Source organism: Monodelphis domestica, chromosome 6, assembly GCF_027887165.1.
Source record: "Monodelphis domestica isolate mMonDom1 chromosome 6, mMonDom1.pri, whole genome shotgun sequence".
NCBI lineage: Eukaryota > Metazoa > Chordata > Mammalia > Didelphimorphia > Didelphidae > Monodelphis > Monodelphis domestica.
The window spans coordinates 202,563,660-202,582,034 of NC_077232.1; the positions used below are offsets into that span (position 1 = coordinate 202,563,660).

At 39.3% G+C, this 18,375-nt stretch overlaps 1 protein-coding gene across 8 annotated transcripts in view; it reads right to left on the reverse strand.

Annotated features, from left to right (window-relative positions):
* MARCHF1 (membrane associated ring-CH-type finger 1) overlaps positions 1-18,375 on the reverse strand; it is a 1,076,407-nt gene that overhangs the window by 10,023 nt on the left and 1,048,009 nt on the right. For all 8 annotated transcript variants that reach the window (XM_056802855.1, XM_056802853.1, XM_056802852.1 and 5 more), the window contains one exon: positions 15,587-15,734. In XM_056802855.1, coding sequence (XP_056658833.1) covers positions 15,587-15,734 — 148 coding nt within the window. The remainder of the gene's footprint in view (positions 1-15,586; positions 15,735-18,375) is intronic.

Genomic DNA, 18,375 nt, shown 5'->3' on the forward strand with positions numbered 1-18,375 from the left:
CTTTCTCTAAATGTGGTAACTGTTTTATCTTATTTCTTCTATTTTATAGCATACTTAGCAGACTAGCCAGATTTCTTCCCCAACGTGAGACTGAAGATAGATCGTCTTGCCATCTAAAATGCTTAAAGTAGAAGCAACTGCTTATATTTAATATTGGAGTAGTAAACAGAAAAGGGACATTTTCCATTAAAATCTCAAGCTTAAAATATAACACTTGTTCTATTTAAATTTTAGTTGTAAAAAATATTGTTTGAATGGAATTATAGCTACTATGCCCTCTCCCCTTGCTAATACTGGGAGAAAGACCACATAAGTATCATGTGTCCCTTTCTAAAGGGAGGCATCAGTTCCAAGGATGGGATGAGAATATATCCAGTCATTACATAATTGATAGAAAATAAAAAGAATCAGCATACTTTTTTTTAAAATAAAGGAGTAAAGGACTTTAAATGCCAAAATGATATTTAATCCTATGAGCAAAAGGGAGCCACTGTAGCTCTAGGCAAAGTTTAGATGTTTAGATTCTAAGAAGATTATTTTGGTAGCTCAGTACAGAAAAGAAAAACTAGAAATCAAAGTTTAATTTGGCTCCTGTTGTGTGATCCAAGTGAAAAAGAATGAGGGCTCTGGAATGAAACTGGGTGGAAGGGAGGGAGAGCAGGTGTGAAAGGTATAAGTTATGGAGCAAGAATTGACCACATTTGTTGACTGATGGTCCAGGTATGGGTAGATATTGAGAGAAGGGTTGAGGATAACATGGAGGTTGCACACTTGAGTGACTAGCAGGATGATGGATGGAAGGACTGGAAGGAAGAATCACAACAGACATGGGGAAGTCTGGGCTTAGTTGTGACCTACTGAGACTGCAGATGCTTTCACTGGACAAAGGCAAGGTCCAAAGAAAAGGTCCAGGCAAGGTTGCACAGTTGTAGTCTATGAATATGCTGCGCCTGTCCACATTTTTGAAAATCATTTAAAATTTGAAAGCTGCTCTTCTTGATTAATTGCTTTATACCATCAGTCCGACTTTCTTTAATTTTGCTCTTCTTGGCAGTCAGCTCAACTAATGGATTCAGTGTATTTTTCTTAATGGACAAAATGTTCTCTGGCCTATATGGAACCTGGGAAGTGTTTAAGTCACCCTTCTCGCCCACACTAATGGTGGTTTTGTTTCAAATGACTTTTTTTAAGTGAACAATTAATAATTCCCATTGAATGAGGGCTCCTTTGCAATCAGAATAGAAAGATGCTTTAGCCTTGAATAATTTTTTTTCTTCTGTGATGCCTTGAACAAACCAGAGAATCACATATTGTTAAAGCTGGAAAGGAATACATTAAAAATATCTAACCCTGCAAACTCATTTTTAGATGAAAAAGTGAAGCTCTAGGAGAAGAAAACTCCTACCCTTAGTCTTTACTGATCTTATCTTCTTTCAGGGGCAGCTAGGTAGAGGAAGAACATAAAGAGATCTGGCCTTAAGAGTCAGGATGACCTGAGTTCAGATGCTGCCACCAGACACTTAATTACTCTGACTCTAGGCAAGTCACTAGAACTCTAAGCCCTAACTTCTTCCATGTTAGTCACTAACACCTGACAAACCTACTCTTCCCTACTCATTTCCCAACTGATTTCAATAATGAGAGGATTGACAAATAAAGTTCTGTTACATCTTTCAGGAATTGTGGCATGGTTAATATATTCATGGGAAGCATTTTGTTGGATGACCATTTTCTCTACAGAAATGACTTTATAAAAAAAATGATGATTTAAAAAAAATAAAATAATTTAAAAACACTTCCCAAAGAGGTAAATGATATAGTAATTACAAAGGGAAATATTTCTGATGTCTTTTCCGCCCCAGGCAGGAAGATTCCAAATCTGTGATTCCCACTAAGGAAATGCTTTCTCCTAATGGAGATCTGCACACTTGCTCTTCATTTCATAGTTGCAGAGAAGTTGTATGAAAATACTGGTAAAGGCTTATCCAGATCATCCTGACTCTAAAGTGAGTCCTCTATATTAATCACATATATTAGTCCTTCTACATAAGTAGTCATGGGGACCAACAGGTGGCATTCTGGAAAAGATCTAGATTCCTTTGTGATATTCCTGGGAAGAGTCATGCTCTTTACCCTATTCTCCTTTCCTGTGAACACTGATTTCCTCTTCTTTAAAAAACAAAACAAAACAAAACACATAAATAATGCATCATAGCAATCCACCAGAATGCTTGAATTAGAGGAACTGAAGATAAAGGAGGAGGAGGCAGTTGTTCCCCAAATTGGGATTTGGCAATATAGAATAATCTCAGATGTGCTCATGCTTCATGTAATATAAATTTAATTTTCTTTCATCACAGGAGAGAGAAAAGCATCTGGGGCATCATAAAATATTTAATCTAAGAGAAAAACAAGTCTAGAATGGATGAAGTACCAATGTAGTTTGGGTTTTCATGAGGACTTTTGTCAGGAGGGCAGAACAAGGGACTCTTCTGTTTATACCCAACCTCATTTTGGGCTGAACAATTTACGTGCCTTCAAACATTCTTGAAGGAGTTCAAGACTGATTCGTTTTAAACCGTTTTGACTTACACATTACACTAAGAATTCCAAAATCTTTTCAACAAATCCAGTAAAAGTTGTCATAGTGCCAGTACCTGGGATGGATTAAGCCAGTAACAGCCACACTAACACTGCTTGTATGTCAATTCCTCAATGAACTGGGATTATGTCAATGTGGGTCCTGCTCTCTGAAACTCTTCTTCAGCAGGTGAACTTGATGAGTTGCTGTGGCTGGGGGAAAGCCATCACTTATGAGCTAACCCTCTGGGGATAAATAAGGCTCTTTAAATTTGGCTGGTTGGTCTCAGAGGACACACAGTTCTTCAATGGGATCCTACATTTCCATCATGGGAGGAGGCACACTTTTTAAGGACCCCGGATCACTGCCATGCCACAATGAAGCATTAGAGGATGACTTGAGTGGTGGCCCAAGGAAAAAAATAATTTACCCTTCTGTCAAGTCTAATTTTTAATAAAACTGGAAAACGTGAGCTGTCATATTCTATTTCTTAGCCTGAGGCCAGTTCCATTCATTCAACAACTGCTATGTGTGCACTATGCCAAGCCCCAAGGGAGTTACAAAGCAACAGCCACTGCTTTACTAAAATTTACGATCGAGGAGGGAAAATCAAACACAGGTAGAGATAACCCAATTATGAATTGACTATGAAAACACAGTGCAAGGGGGTTTGGAAGTCCCAAAGGAATTCAGAAACAGTGAGGTAAGAGGTAAGAGCCTGGATTCAGACTCAGAAGTCCTGGATTAAAATCCCTGCTACTTAACCATTTTGGCTAAGTCATAACAGTCCTATGTCTTATCTATAACCTCAAAACAAAGTACAAAAAAAGCTGACTAAGGGGCAGCTGGGTAGCTCAGTGGATTGAGAGCCAGACCTAGAGATGGGAGGTCCTAGGTTCAAATCTGGCTTCAGACACTTCCCAGCTGTGTGACCCTAGGCAAGTCACTTAACCCCATTGCCTAACCCTTACCATTCTTCTGCCTTGAAACCAATACACAGTATTGATTCCAGGAGGGAAGCTAAGGGTTGAAAAAAAAGAAAGCTGTCCACACTTGCTTTCATTTTCTCTTCTCACTCACCTCCCAACCCTTTAAAGTCTGATTTCCAGACTAAATTCTCTCCAGAGTTATCACTGGCCTTTCAATTGTAAAATCCAATGACCTTTCTTATTAACCTCATCAACTCTTATTATTACTTTTTTTGGATGATTCCCAGATCTATATATCAGTCCTGAGCCTAGTTACCAACTAACTTTTGGATTGTTCAGATGTGAAATCAGCAGTGATGTGAAACTTGGATAGAAATAGCCACTAGATTCTACAAAAAAGTTCCCTGCAGGCCACAAATTGCTTCAAAAAGCCATAAATTAACATTATCTATGTCCTTTTGTATTTTTATTTATTTTCTTTCCAATTACATTTTAATCTGCTTCAGCCACATTAGGAGTGTCCATGTATAGTATTTGACAGGTCTTCCCTACAGGTATCTTAAACTCAATATATCAAATAAACTCCTCAATTTCTCTCTCCCACACTACTATGTGCCCAACAATATGCTAAGCACTGGGGATATAAGAAAAGGCAAAAAAAATGGTTTCTGATCTAAGGACTTCCCAGTCTAATGCCTAAAACAGAATGAATCTTTTTCTCTACTGATACACCCTTCTTTCAAATATCCCCATCTCTTTGGAAATAGTCCTTTTAGTACAATCTTGCTCTTATCTTTCCTATCCAGCGCTGGGGGCAGAAAAGGTGCTAAGTTGCATAAGTTAAGGGAATTTCCTCATCTGAGAGTTAATAACAAGGAAGCTAGTTAGAGGTCTGGCCCCAATCACAAAAATTGCCTCAAGGGCTTTTAGAGTCTGGTGGGAAAAGGAATACATAATGGAAACAAATAAGCACATTCATTATTCTTTGAAGAAGAGGCTCTATTAGCGATGGAGATCAGGAAGGACTTTTCATACAGTGCCACCTCATCTAAAGATAGGAGGCAAAATGTTTTGGGGAAGGTTTTGGGATGGCCAATTCAAGGAATAGCAAGTAGGAACTTAGAATTTGGCTGGAACATAGAGTACATGAAAGTAAGTGATGAGAAATATGCCCTGAAAGGTAGACTGGAGCCAGATTTCAGAGGGCTTTAAATGCCAGGATGAGGAGTTTCTACTTTTATCTTAGTGGCCGTTGGCAGCCCCTTGTGATTTTTGAGCAATGGAGTGACTCAGTGAACCTGAGTTTTCAGGATGATTTAGGAGACAGTGGCCTATGGAATCAACAACAGTATTCCTCAGGTACCATATACTATAGGAAAAGCAAATTGAGGCCAAATTAGGAAGGACTTAAAATGCCACAGATCTTGAGCATCAGTGTAGCAGAGTAGAATGACCATCCCAGTTGGAATCAGAAATTGTAAGATCAAATACTGACCTTGCCACTAACTATTTGTACAGTAACTTTGTTCAAGTCATTTAGCCTATATTTGTTTCCTCAGAAAAGTGAGTTCTATATCCCACGATCATATGATTTTATTCATTAGCAAAAAGGGAACCGCTGAGGGCTCTTGAGCAAGATGTTGGTGTTATCTGTTCATATGTTAACGTTAATCTAGTAATGGAGTTGGAGAAGGGAAGAGGATGTAGTACTGGAGCACATTAAGGAGCCTAGTTGCTATTTAGTCATAGAACTTTGGATTTGGAAAGAACCTTCAGAGATCGGTTAGTCCAATTCCATTTTGCAGATCATGGAAATGAGGCCCCTAAAGGGATAGCTAATGGGGTCTTGTCAGGACTAACACTTAGAATTTAATGTTCTCCTTATCATACTATGCCACATCTCTTATGTTGCCATGTTGGAAAATAGAAGCCTAGATTACAACTAAACCCGGGGTTGTGTTGGTAGTAGACAAAAGAGAACAATTGGGTGTTGCTGAGTAGGTAAAAATGTTAGAAATAGACATGGCACTGTGGTGTCATGGAAAGAGCCCTGGGCTTGGAATTGGAGGAATTGGGTTCAAAACCTAGCATTGCTATTCTGGATCTTGGTTTCCTTCTCTATAAAAAGGAAAGCATCAGACAAAATGGCATCCATGACACCTTCCAGCTCCAAGTGGAGCTACTTTTGGATTCTTATTTCGCATTGCTTGCCATCACATGCACAATGTTCTTTCTAAGAAATTTCCCACATTCACCAGGACATGACTGTCTTTGTGTACTGACACAGACCACTATGAGAATTTAGAATGAACTCCCTGTCTCCATTTCTGCTTTTGGAATCCTTCCTTTCCTTTAGGGTGCAGCTCTACCACCAAATCTTTTCTGTAGTCTTCCCTGTTTCCCACAGCTGCAAATATTCCTCCCTTTTCAAAGTATTATAAAGCATTCTCCCCAGTTCTGTCCTTTCCCTCCTAATCTTGAACACTGCCTCGCTGTGTACCTAAAGAGCAGCATGGGAGGGTGGAAAGGGCTCTGGCTTTGGACAAATCACTTACCCTCTCTAGCCCTGTTTTCTCATTGCTGAATGAATGAGGATGCTGGGCTAGAGCAGAGGTGTTAGCCACGAGCTGGCTACATTCCAGAGTGACCACATTAAAGTATAATTAGGAAATAGCTAACCAAATAAATACCAATTGAATAAAACACATTATAGGTGGTTTTCCAAGTCCATGCAGCCCACAAGGTTTCGTGACCCCCATTTCTGTCTGAGTTTGACACCCCTGGACTACACCATCTTCAGGGTCTAAATCTGAGCTAATGATTCTTCAAGTACTATTTCCATGACCAACACTCCACAAAACATTGCCCTTCCAGATAGCATGAAACATGTAATTGCTTTTGTAATCCGGGGGCCGAGTCCCCTGACTTGTAGGTGCTTTATAAATGTTGGAATAAATTGCAGCCTATATCCCAAACCTAATGAAAATGGGAGGAGAGAGAGAGAGATGTCAGAGGTAAAGAAAGGTTTAGTCCTTGCCAAGGCTATGAATACTAAATGAAGGTTTCCCTCCATCCCCCAAAAGAAAAGATGCCCCTGTTTGAACAAATAGCACCTGTCCTGTCCTTATTCTTTCCCTGTCTGACCCTGTAAGGATAGAAAGGGCTGTTGCATCAGGGGCCTGTTAGGAATAATTCTTCTGGATCGAAAGACTTAAAAACCCATCTAAAGTTTTCCATGATTTGGGCAGACTTCCAGGGGCAGAAGGCTCAGCCTAAGCACCAGTGGCCACAGCCATTTGTGAAACCTGATAAGTGATGTGCTTCTCCTGGTAACAAGCCTTGGGCAATCATGGGAAGAGAAAAACCTCCCCGTGTTATCATTTGTACGTGAGCAGGGGTTTAGACTCCAGCTATCCCTCCCCCAGCCCCTTAATAGAATTTGTCTACACGGAATTAGAGATTAAACATATGATAGGATAAGAACCTGGCTGCCTGAAATCCAATCAGGAAGCATTTTCTCTGGGAAACTGGATAGTAACTCACTGACAGCCAATCAGGGGGCCCCGTCTGGATGTTCTGTCCCCACTGCAGCAGCCAGAAATGCGTATTCTGAAACAAATGAACGGTTAGGCCTGGAAGCTAAAAAGCAAAACAAAAAAGGAGGCCATAAAACGGGGAAGCCAAATTGGACACTGAATGATCCGGCCATCCACACTCATTTCATTATGTCCTAATTGCAATTTTGCCTGTCACCAGGTAGAACTATACAGAGACCATGAAATATTAACCCCTTTTTCTTGGTGGACATTACTGAGAGGAGGAAGGGAGACTTTCTGGGTAGAGTAATCCTATTTGGGAAGGTAGTGTGGGTGCAGATGAGGCAGAGATGGGGGGAAGAGGGGCAGCCTATACCAAGATGTCCAAGGAAGTCAGGGGCAGAAGGATGGAGATGTGGGATCCAGACTCCCTGAATCAATCCACCCTTTGAGTAGAGATAAAACACAAAAGAACTTAGAAGAGGGGAGAGGGCTTTCTTTCAGCGAAACCCCCCAAGTTCTTCTCTGTTTCATCAGCAAAGAGACCCAATATAATAGAACTTAGACTCAATAAAAATCCAAATAACATTTGGTGCCTACTATGTGCAGAACATATTAGCCTGGTAAGGTCCCCATCTTCCTTGAATACTAGTAAAGGGAGACATGATGCATTTACAAATAATCACTATACCTATAATACATAAAAAGATGCAAACTTAGATGATCTCTGAGATGGGGAGGGAAACGGGGAAGACTTCCTGAAGGAGGTAGTATTGGGCTTCAAAAGATGAGTAGAAATTGAATAGATGTTTGACTGAAGAAGTTCTAGACTGGAGTAGGAACAAGTATGACCAAAGCATGGATGAGTAAATTAATGAATGAAAATCATTGATTAAGCATTGGATAATTGGGTATCTGGTACTGTGCTTAATGACAAGACACAAATACAAAAGGCAAACTCATGAGCTTTAATTTTTTTTCCCCCAGTGGGAAACCATCACATAAGCTCTTCTCTGTCTAGTAAGTCTTTGTCCTTAAAGAGTTTGCTTTTTAAAAACCCTGACCTAATGTCTTGGTATCAAGTCAAGTGGCAAGAACTAGGCAACTGGGGTTAAACGATTTGCCTACATTTAGAGGTGTCTGAGGCCAAATTTGAACCCAGGTCCTCCAAACTTCAGGCCTGGTGCTTCATCCACTGTGCTATCTGGCAGCCCCAAGAGTTTGCTTTCTAATGGGAGAGAGACTCCCTTCTATATGGGAGAGTAGACTGAGGAAGTGGTTTTGGTCTGAGACATCACAGGAAGTGATTAGAACAATAAGGAAAGCCATGAAGACAGCTTTCTGTAAGTAATAGTTGTGATGATATGATTACATGTCCCAGGTTAGGAGTATGGTGGGGTTTGAGAGTGGCCAAATACAATAAAGGCTCATCAACCAGGATAGTTTAACACCCAAGGCTGCCATTGGGAAAGCAGAGTGTTTCCAGGACCCTTTGGCAGGGAAGACTGAGCAAATGCTGGGAAGGTAGGCTGGTGCCATTTTGTAGCCTTGAATTCCAAGTTAAAAAGTTTGGACTGAATTGATAATTGGAACTAATTTCAAAAAGTTCTGGTCATTCAATTGACATGACCCTTCCCAGATCTATTATAAAGGAAGAGTAACCAGAAGGACAAGTGAGAAGACTTGTTAGGTAGGTGGGTAATAGAACAAGCCTACCACATAGTAGTAGGTCCTTACTAAATGCTTGTTGAACTTTAGCAAGGTTGTAGGGCACAAGGTAAAGCCACATAAATCAGCATTTCCATATATTTCCAACAAAACTCAGCAGCAGGAATTAGAAAGAGAAACTCCATTTTAAATTACTCTAGATACTCTGAGATATTTAGAAATCTATCTGCTAAGGCTGTAGGATTAGGGTTATATAACAGGAAACTTTCCTTGGGCCAGGGAGCACAAAACTCCGAGACTCTTTAGAAAAACACACTATTTCTGTTTATTTGTAGATTAAGGATAGAAAATTGATAAACAAGATAAGGTGTTCCTAATACTAAGATCTAACTCTCCAACCCAGCTGTCTATCTATGCCTCTCTCATAAGAGAGCTCTTCAGGTCTTCCAAAACTTCCTAGCAGCTCCCTGTTCTAGCTAAGAAACCCCCAAATCTACCTAGCTACCTAGACTTAATTCCTAGACCCTTGTTTGGTTAACCCTGTTGGGAGAGAGCTCTGGAAACAGTCTCTTGAAGGCAGTCTCTTGAGACAGTCAGAAGAATCCCTCTCTGGAGAAGGATGTCTGGCTGAACTGGTTTCTATGTATATTCTTGCTTGGACAGATCTTGTGGTGAGTGATTAAGAACTGACTGATCTCTTAAGATTCAGGTCTAGGCCATGTTGGCTTAAGGTCCTTCATACTTAATCCTTTCTTATTCTTTCTTTCTTTCTTTAATTCCTCATTGTATTAATTAATTAAAATCCCTATAAAACCTAGTTGACTTGGGTATATATTTAATAATTGGGAATATTTCCCTGGCAACCACCTTATATTTGATTTAAAAACAAAAACACTGTAGTGAAAACATATTTCCTGTGGTCACAACTTACTCATCCACTCTTTTATCTACTACAATTTAAGTCTTCCACCATTTTCATCACTACAGTTTATGACACCCAACCCTTTTAATTATTACAACCCTCAAGATTGTTTAAAAAAAAAAAAAACGTCCTTCCCCAAAGCTGGGGTTGGCTCTGGAGGTAAAAACCCCAAAGCCTAAATGCTAGAATCTTTGGATTACCTTGGCCAAAGCTAGATTACCTTCATGATGTTATTCAGTAGTGGGAACCTCCAACTTTCTCCAGACAGACAGGTAAAGGATAATGATCCAGAGCTGCTGCTTTTCTTCAGCTTAGAGGCAAGAAGCAATTGCCGTAACAGTTTTTCTCATGAGCCCCTCCTCAGCAGCCCCTCACATTCCAGAATCTTTTTCCAGGCTCTGTGGCTAAACCTTTCCTCAGTCTTTTTGGAGACAATTTTGACTCTCTTATCCCCTGATTATAACCCTATTCCTACATGACAAACACAAGAACTATAGGAACACAACTACAAAATACTTGTCACACAATTAAAAGTAGATCTAAATAATAGGAAAAAAATTAATTGCTCATGGGTAGGATGAGCTAACATAATAAAAATGACCATCCTACCCAAACTTATCTATTTATTCAGTCCCATATCTATCAAACTACCAAGAAACTTTCTTATAGAAATAGAAAAATTTATAACAAAGTTCATTTGGAAGAACAAAAAATCAAGAATATCAAGGGAAATAATGAAAAAAAAAGTGAATGATGGGGTCTAGGAGTACCAGATTTTAAACTGTACTACAAAGCAGTGGTCATCAAAACAATACTGAATAAGAAATAGAAGGGAGGATCAGTGGAATAGACTTGGGGTAAATGTCCTCAGCAATCTAGTGTTTGATAAATGCCTGTTGAAAAAACATTATATAGAGCAACAGACATATTGCCAAACAAATGGCTTGTGTATGTCCACCTCCGGAGAAAGAACTGATCAACAGAAACAAGCAAGATATCGTTTTTATATTCTGTATTAGAAAGGATACTGAGGAGATATTTCTAGTTGTAATAAATGAGATACGCTGGCTGTGACTAGAGAGATACTAGGGGAAACCTGAGGGTGCCTAGTTGTAATGGAGACAGAGATACTTCTGAGAGATACAGAGATGCTATTAGAGGGTTGCCTATTGATCACTACTGATGGCTAATATCTCTCTAGTCAGCCAAGAGTATCTCATTTATTACTACCAGAAATATCTATGAGATTATCTCTTTAATACAATTCATGTTATCTTTTTTTGTGAAATGATGTCTTCTCCAATAGGGAGAGGAGGAAGACATAACTTGACTATAACAACAACAAAATTCTTTAAAGAGAATGGAATTCAAGCTAAAACTTCAACAACTACTTTAGTCGTACTGATTGATCCTGCAATAGTTATATAATGAGTAGGAATGAGTGACCTGGCAGTCTCTGCTCACATGATGTCAATGGGAATAAGAGAAGGAACAGAAGGGAGAGATGTTGCAGTGATAATGACTCTTTATATAAATATAGAAATCACAAAATAAATGAATGAATGAATAAATAAATAAATACTAAACAAATAAATATAAAAATACATACATCTCTTTAAGGTGTTTGCAAAGGGCTTCATGTATATTACCTCATTGAATCCTCAATAACTATGGAATAGATCATCCTAATTTTAGAGATGAGGAAACAGATTGAGAATTTAAATGATTTGCCCTGGATGACACAGCAAGGTTTTACTCCAGGTCTTCTTCAAGTCTTGACTCCAGATTCAGCACTTTGCCCACCACTATGCTAAGTGGTCTTGGTTGTTTGTGGGAAGAAGGAAGAAAAGAGGAGTCAAAAGAAATAAGAGCCTGAGAAAGTGGATGGTGTTTTAATGAATGGTGTTTGTTACAAGTATGAAGATAGAGAGAAGGACAAACAGTCTTCAGGGAAAATATAAGAAGTTCAGTTTTGGAGAAAATTGTGTTTAAGTTGCTGATGAGATGCAAACCCAACAGGTAGCTGGAGAGGTGCGATGAGAAAGCTCAACAGAGATATTGGGTGGGAGAAAAAATTGTGATTGCTGAAGTGAATGAGAGGAAGAGCATGACCAACCAAGAAGAGAGGGCTGAGGACAATGTAGAGGGACCTATTTAAGAGACCGGGAGAAGGAAGAAGGATTTGGCAAAGGAGCCACAGAAAAGACAGGGGGAATGGGTGATGTTTCAGAAGCCAAGCTAAGAAGGAAAATTCCGAAGGAGAAGGTGACTCCAGTCTCCAATGCTACCTTCAAGATAATAGCCTAACTCAATTCACTTCATTTTGAGAAACATCCAAGTACTTACTTGCCTATAAAGTGCAAGGGACAATGCTAAGTAAGCCTTGGGGAAACAGAGAGGGAAAAAACTGACGTCCCTGCCCTTAAGGAGTTTCCATTCTATGCTAGTTATAGATGCTTAATACACAAGGGCAGCTTATTCAGGAGAAACCCCTCCAGAAGATGGAGGCTTCTTCTCCACCCTTTTATCTCCCTTGGCTGGAGTAGAACATTAAACCTAGAGGCTAATGGTAGCCTCACAAAGGATGGTATAAGAAGTTAGCACTGAATCAGGATGGACATTAGATAGATTCAGGTTCCAAGAGGACATTATTGCCTTTGGTCTTGCTGGATCTGCCCTTGGCCAGGCTTCTGGCTCATGGATTGTGCAGAGGTGAGATGCTCACTTCCCTTTTCCCTTCTTTTTTCATGGAGCCTTTTTGGTATTCTCAAAATTCTCTCTGACACCCAAGAAAGGAGAAAACTGGCCTTTGGAGACGAGATCTTGCAGCATAGTCAGGGTAGGGAGAGCATCGAGCAGGGATGGGTTCCAACCCAGGTCCTCTGCCCCAACACAAAAATATGTGCACAAGGCTATAAAGAGCTGTTTGGAAAAATCATGCTCTCAATTCATGTCCCCAATCATTTTCTATATAATAACGCTCTTACGTTAAAAGGTCAGCTCGCAGGACCTCATTTTACAGAGGAAAAAAACCTTCCTAGCAAGTGGTTGAGGCAGGATTGGAAACCTGGGGCTGATGGCTTCAGGCTAATGAAGGATTTTTATCCCTATCTCTACCTAAAGTTCATGTGGCGAGACTGGAAAGGTTCATTTTGTTCCGGAAATGATAAGAGCTCACCAGCACTTAGAAAAGGCTGCTGTCAGAGCCTTCAGCTCTGAAAGGAGCCACTTTCATTCACACAGTACTAACGTCAATAAGGTTTTTTTTTGAATGCCTGGGATACCAGCTAGCGTGCGTTGCTGCCACCAAGAGGGCAGATTCTGCTATTTTTTTCCCTTTACTGCGGTAAAACAAGAGAGATAAATAAGCTTAAGAACAAAAGTCTTTTTTTCTTTCTTTCTTTCTTTCTTTCTTTCTTTTTTTCTTTCTTTTTTTTTGCAGGGTGGGGAGAATGGCTTTAATATCTTTTCATCAGGATGGAAACTGATCCTAGACATTATGATTTGGGGTCTACATAGAAATGTCTCACCATAGAACTCTGGAAAATTTTGGCTTTTGGACTCACCCACGCTTGTCTAGTCCATTAGTTTGTATTCCTTGTTGTATACTGCAGCAAAAGCAGGCTTGGGAAATCAAGGGGACGCCATCTTGGCTCCATGCTATGGAGCACCTTCAGAAGCAAATGCAAACTGAATGTTTTATAGAATCCTTTTCTAGCTCTGCTCCTAATGTGGCTCCCTCTTCTATCTCTTGGTGGCAGTTTATTAAGGCTTTAAAAAACTTCCCCAAGAGCTGGTATGCTTTCAGTTTTTATAATTTCCATGCAGCTGCAGTGAGGAAATATGGAATTGAAACACTCCATCAGGTTATATAAGAACAGCCTAAAAGGTTATCATGGAAGAGCTCCTGGGTTATGCCTTCCTTGAATTAAAAAAGAATATGGCTTTAATAGATTTGTTCTTTTAAAATGAGCACCCTTATATGAGAAGCACCATGACATAGTACAGTATAAATAATGCAGGAGTCAGAGGATCTGGGTTCAAATTCCATCTCTGGTGATTCGTCTGTCTTTGAGTTTAATATTCCTGGGGAGGTTCCACATTGGAGGAGGCTGGAATACACTAGAAAAATAAGGAGCTCTAATATACCTAATAATATAACTAAATACTTGGATCCAGGTAAATCACTTAACTAGTCTAAGGCTCAGTTGACTTATCTGTAAAATGGTAACACCAACTTGTCTCCCAGAGTGGTTGTTAAGGGGATTAAGTGGCAGATGCCTTTAAAATGCTAGTATTATGGTCATATGAACATTTGTTGGATCCAGAAATCCAGCTCAAACCCTTCATTTTGCACGAGGTAGAACCCAAGGTCACTGAACTTTTTAAGTAGCAAGATTTGACTCCAAGTCCTTTTCCTCCAAATTCAATTCTTTGCCCAGAGCTAAAACTAGGAGCAGGTAAAATGGGCAGTCAACCAGGGCCCAAGTTATACTGTGATTCCATTTTCTAGAAGTAAAGGAGCACAAAAAAGACTCTTGGAGGCTTTGGGTTAGCTCTGCCTGCAGAGGAAAGAGGAGGGGTGTGATTCTGCATCTATGAGACTCTGACCTTATCTTTGGGACAAGTCTGACCTTCAAGGCACTTATATTCTCTAAGGGGATAAAATATAAGCACATAAATATATTACAAAGTTAAGCTAGACAATTTGAGGGGATAAAACACTTAGCAGCTAGAGGAATCAGGAAATGAGATGAAGGTGGCATTTGATCTGGACTTTAAAAGAAATTGGTGATTCCAAGAGGCAAAAGGGATTGCATTCTAGGGCAAAAGGGATGACACAAAGATGAGAAATACAATTTTGTGTGTGAGGAATAGTAAATAGACTACTTGGATTGGACCATGGATTGATGTAGAGAAATATATAATAAGCCCTAAATGTGGGAGCCAGATGGCTATGATCTTTGTTGCATGCCAGAGGAAACTGTATTTGTTCAAAGAAGTCATAGGGAGCCATTACATTTTACTGAGCAAAGAAGAAACATAGTCAAACCTGAGCTCATGAAAATCACTTGGGAGATGGATGTGGGGATGGATTGGACATGGAAAAAGAGACTGGAGGAGCAATGAAGAAGCTGTTGCACAGATCAGATTAGAAATGACAATAGGCGGTGGCCATGTGAGAGGAGAGAAGGGGATGGATGAGGGAATGGAGGTACAATCAATAAGACTTGGCAACTGATTCAATGTTGAGGGAGAGGATGGAGAGAGAAAGTGGTGTGGGAGGTTTGAGGAAAGAAGAGCAAGAAATAATCACCAGAGGACATCGGTAACCTAGCATCTTTGGCACTATGATTTAGTCTTTTGTTCATGTACCTTGGTTATGAGTTCTTAATATTTGTGCTCCTCCACTTGTATACTCTAAGAAACTCCAAATCTTCCCTTTGATAGACTGTATTTGTGGGAGAGGGTGCCCTGGATCTATGAAAGAAATGCTTCTTTGTTTACTTTGACAGTTCATTAAATGCTTTTGCTTTAAAGTCCTTGCTTCCCTTTAGTGAGAGCTAATGAGCTATGGCTTTAGGGGATTTGGGCTGCAGACCTACAGTATAAGTATACCTTGACCCTGGGTAGCCATGGCATTATAATTATGTGAATTAATTTATTATAGGCAGTTATGGCTCAGTGGTTAAGATCACTGGATCTGGAGTCAGGAAGATCCAAGTTCAAATCTAGCCTTGCATAACCTTGGACAAGTCACTGAGCCTTTGATTATCTGACAGAAGGATCCACTGGAAAAGAAAGTGACAAATCACTTTGGAATGCTTGCCAAGAAAATCCCATGGATAGCCATGGTCCATGGGGTCATGAAGAATAAGACATGACTGAACAATAACAACGATGACAATGATGTGACTTTACTGATAGAGGAAGAAAGCCTCTGCCTTACCGTTGTCATTCCCTTGCTTGATTTCCTCTGCAGTCCGATCTATTAACACATACAAAGACCACACGACACAGGTGATAGCAATAATGTGGAATGTGACAGAGCAGACTATTTTCCTCCTCTCACTTGTCGTCATCTGTAGTTTCTCCCACTGTAATCAGAAGAGAAATAGATGCAAATGAAGTGTCAACAAGTCATACAAAAAGCTAACTAGTCCTTTCCACAGCTAGCTCCTAGGCTGTGACATTTAAATTAAAGGAAATCATCCAGTGGTTGGTTACAAATAGAAAGAACATTATTATCTTTATTTCCCAAAAGCATCTTTATAGTTTAGCATCAACCAGCACAATTCAATATAATTTGAGGAAATTGAAAACAATCAATTAGCCAATAAATCATTCCTTTCCCCTCCCTGTGATTTATAGCCATTTCCTTTCTGGAGAACTTAATTTCCTCACTTGTAAAATGAGGTGATTGATCTAGAAATTTTCCCATTTCTAATACTTTATGATGTTGGATAACAAGTATGTTTTTTTTTAAATCTGATCCATATCAGTGGTATCAAACTCAAATAGAAATAGGACCACTCTGCTGTGAATGATGATTCTTGTTTGCAAGTCTATTGGCTTAAAAAAACCACCTATTGCCATTACCTGTGTTCTATTGCATTTTAATTTATTTTGTTAAATATGTCCCAATTGCATTTTAACTTGGCTATTCCCCGCTGGCTATGTAGTTCACATTTCTTGTCTATATCACAACTATATAGATATAGATATAGATATAGATATAGATATAGATATATAGATCCTGTATATTTTAATACTCAAAGAGTCCATGATTTTGCTTATGTGGGTACTGCCTCCATCAATTCATAGCCTTTCTGAGACTTATGAGCTCAATCTTCTTGGGTTACTAAGAACAAACAAATATAAAGTTCTAGAAAACCCAGTAGGAAGCCTATCTGAACTTGGGTACCCTGGATCTTAGAAGACTTATCAATTTCATAATTAAGTCCATACTCAAAGTCTTTACACTTTGGTAGAATCTACTTGATTTTTTTTGGGCGGGGCGTATGAGCTTTCATCTTCATGCCACAATGAAGTACCAGAGGTGGACCTAAGTGGAGGACTAGATTCTGGGTTGGAGGAACAATGTTGAAGAACTCAAATCATTTTCAATGAAAATCTATATAGAATGGAGCATGTGTTTTGGTCATCTATAAATGTACTTAGCAAATATTAGGCAGAACTATAGATCATCCAGATTATAGTTTAGAGTTTTCAATTGCAAGTCCATTTCTGGACATAGGAACCTTTCAAAATTTGTAGAGTGAGAGAAAAACAGAGAATGAAGAATTTTGCTTAATCCAGGGGGCACCACAGGCTGTTGTCAAATACACTTTCACTACTTCTACACCTATTTCACTTTAATCACAGTGTCTACTTTAGTTGACATCATCTCTTAACAGAAACCTTGATGAGAATAAATATCAGCCTAGGATTCAGTTTTACAACATTTTTCACATTTGTATGGCACTTTATGGTCTACACAGCACTGTCTGTCTCTACATTAACTCTCTTCATCTTCCCAATGACTCTAAACTTAAGCAATGCAAATACTGTTGTCCCTGTTTTTATGACAGGAAATTGAAATCAATGGGATAGCTAGAAGACTCAGTGAATAAAAAATCAGGCCTAGAGATGGGAGATCCTGGGTTTAAATCTGGTATCAGAGAATTTCTAGCTATGTGACCCTGGGCAAATCACTTACCCCGCATTGACCAGTCCTCACTGCTCTTCTGCCTTGGAACCAATACACAGTATTGATTCTAATATTGAAGGTAAGGGTTTAAAAAAAGAAATCAAGATTGAGGGATTCACCTAAGGTTCACAGGATCACAGGAGTTAGAGTAGGAAGGGATGTTAGAGACCACTGGGCCCAACTTCATCATCTGTAGATAAAGAGTAGCTTTCCCAATGTCTCATAGGGAATGGATGAGAAATCCAGATTTGCACCCAGGTCTCCTTATTCCAAGTCCAATACTCATTTGAACTCTAACAAAACTGAATTCTATGAATTTATTGCTGGGTTCAAAGTATTCTTGAAGGGAAAAAAAAAAACTATAGTGGAGGATACGTGCATCTCTACATTTGCAATGCAAACCATAATGTCACAGATCAAACTAATGCAATCTTAAACTACATTGAGTGGCAAGGTATCTGAGATAAGGAAGGTTCTACTGTACCCTGGTCAGGCCATTGAGTATTATTTGCTTCTGGGTGTCATATTTTAAAAAGGACACTGATGAGCTGGAGAGCATCCACCAATGTTAATAAAGGCTCCAGGAATAAAAAATTAGTTGAAGAAGCCCAGGATATTTAGTCTGGAACAGAACTGTGTGCTAGTATAGAGGTAGATCCTGATAATTCAAAATACTTAAAAGGTAGTCACATGGAAGAGAAATTAGACTTGTCTTATTTGGCCCAGAGAGCAGAATGATTTGGGGCAAAGGTACAGAAAGTCAGAATTCAGTTTCATAATAAAAAGCTTAAAAATTTAAGTTCTATAAAGCAAAATTGGGCTTCCTCTGAAAATAGAGGGTTCTTCACTATAGACAGGTCTAAGCAAAGACTTGAGAATGTGAAGATTGGATTTGGCTATCTCCTGAGTATAACAATGAAGGTACTTAGCTTTTCCTTTATTGTGAAGATTAGATTGTAATCCCCTGTTAATTTTAGATTTTAATTTCCAAAGTGTTAACTCAGTAAAGTAGATTTACCCATTTTAAC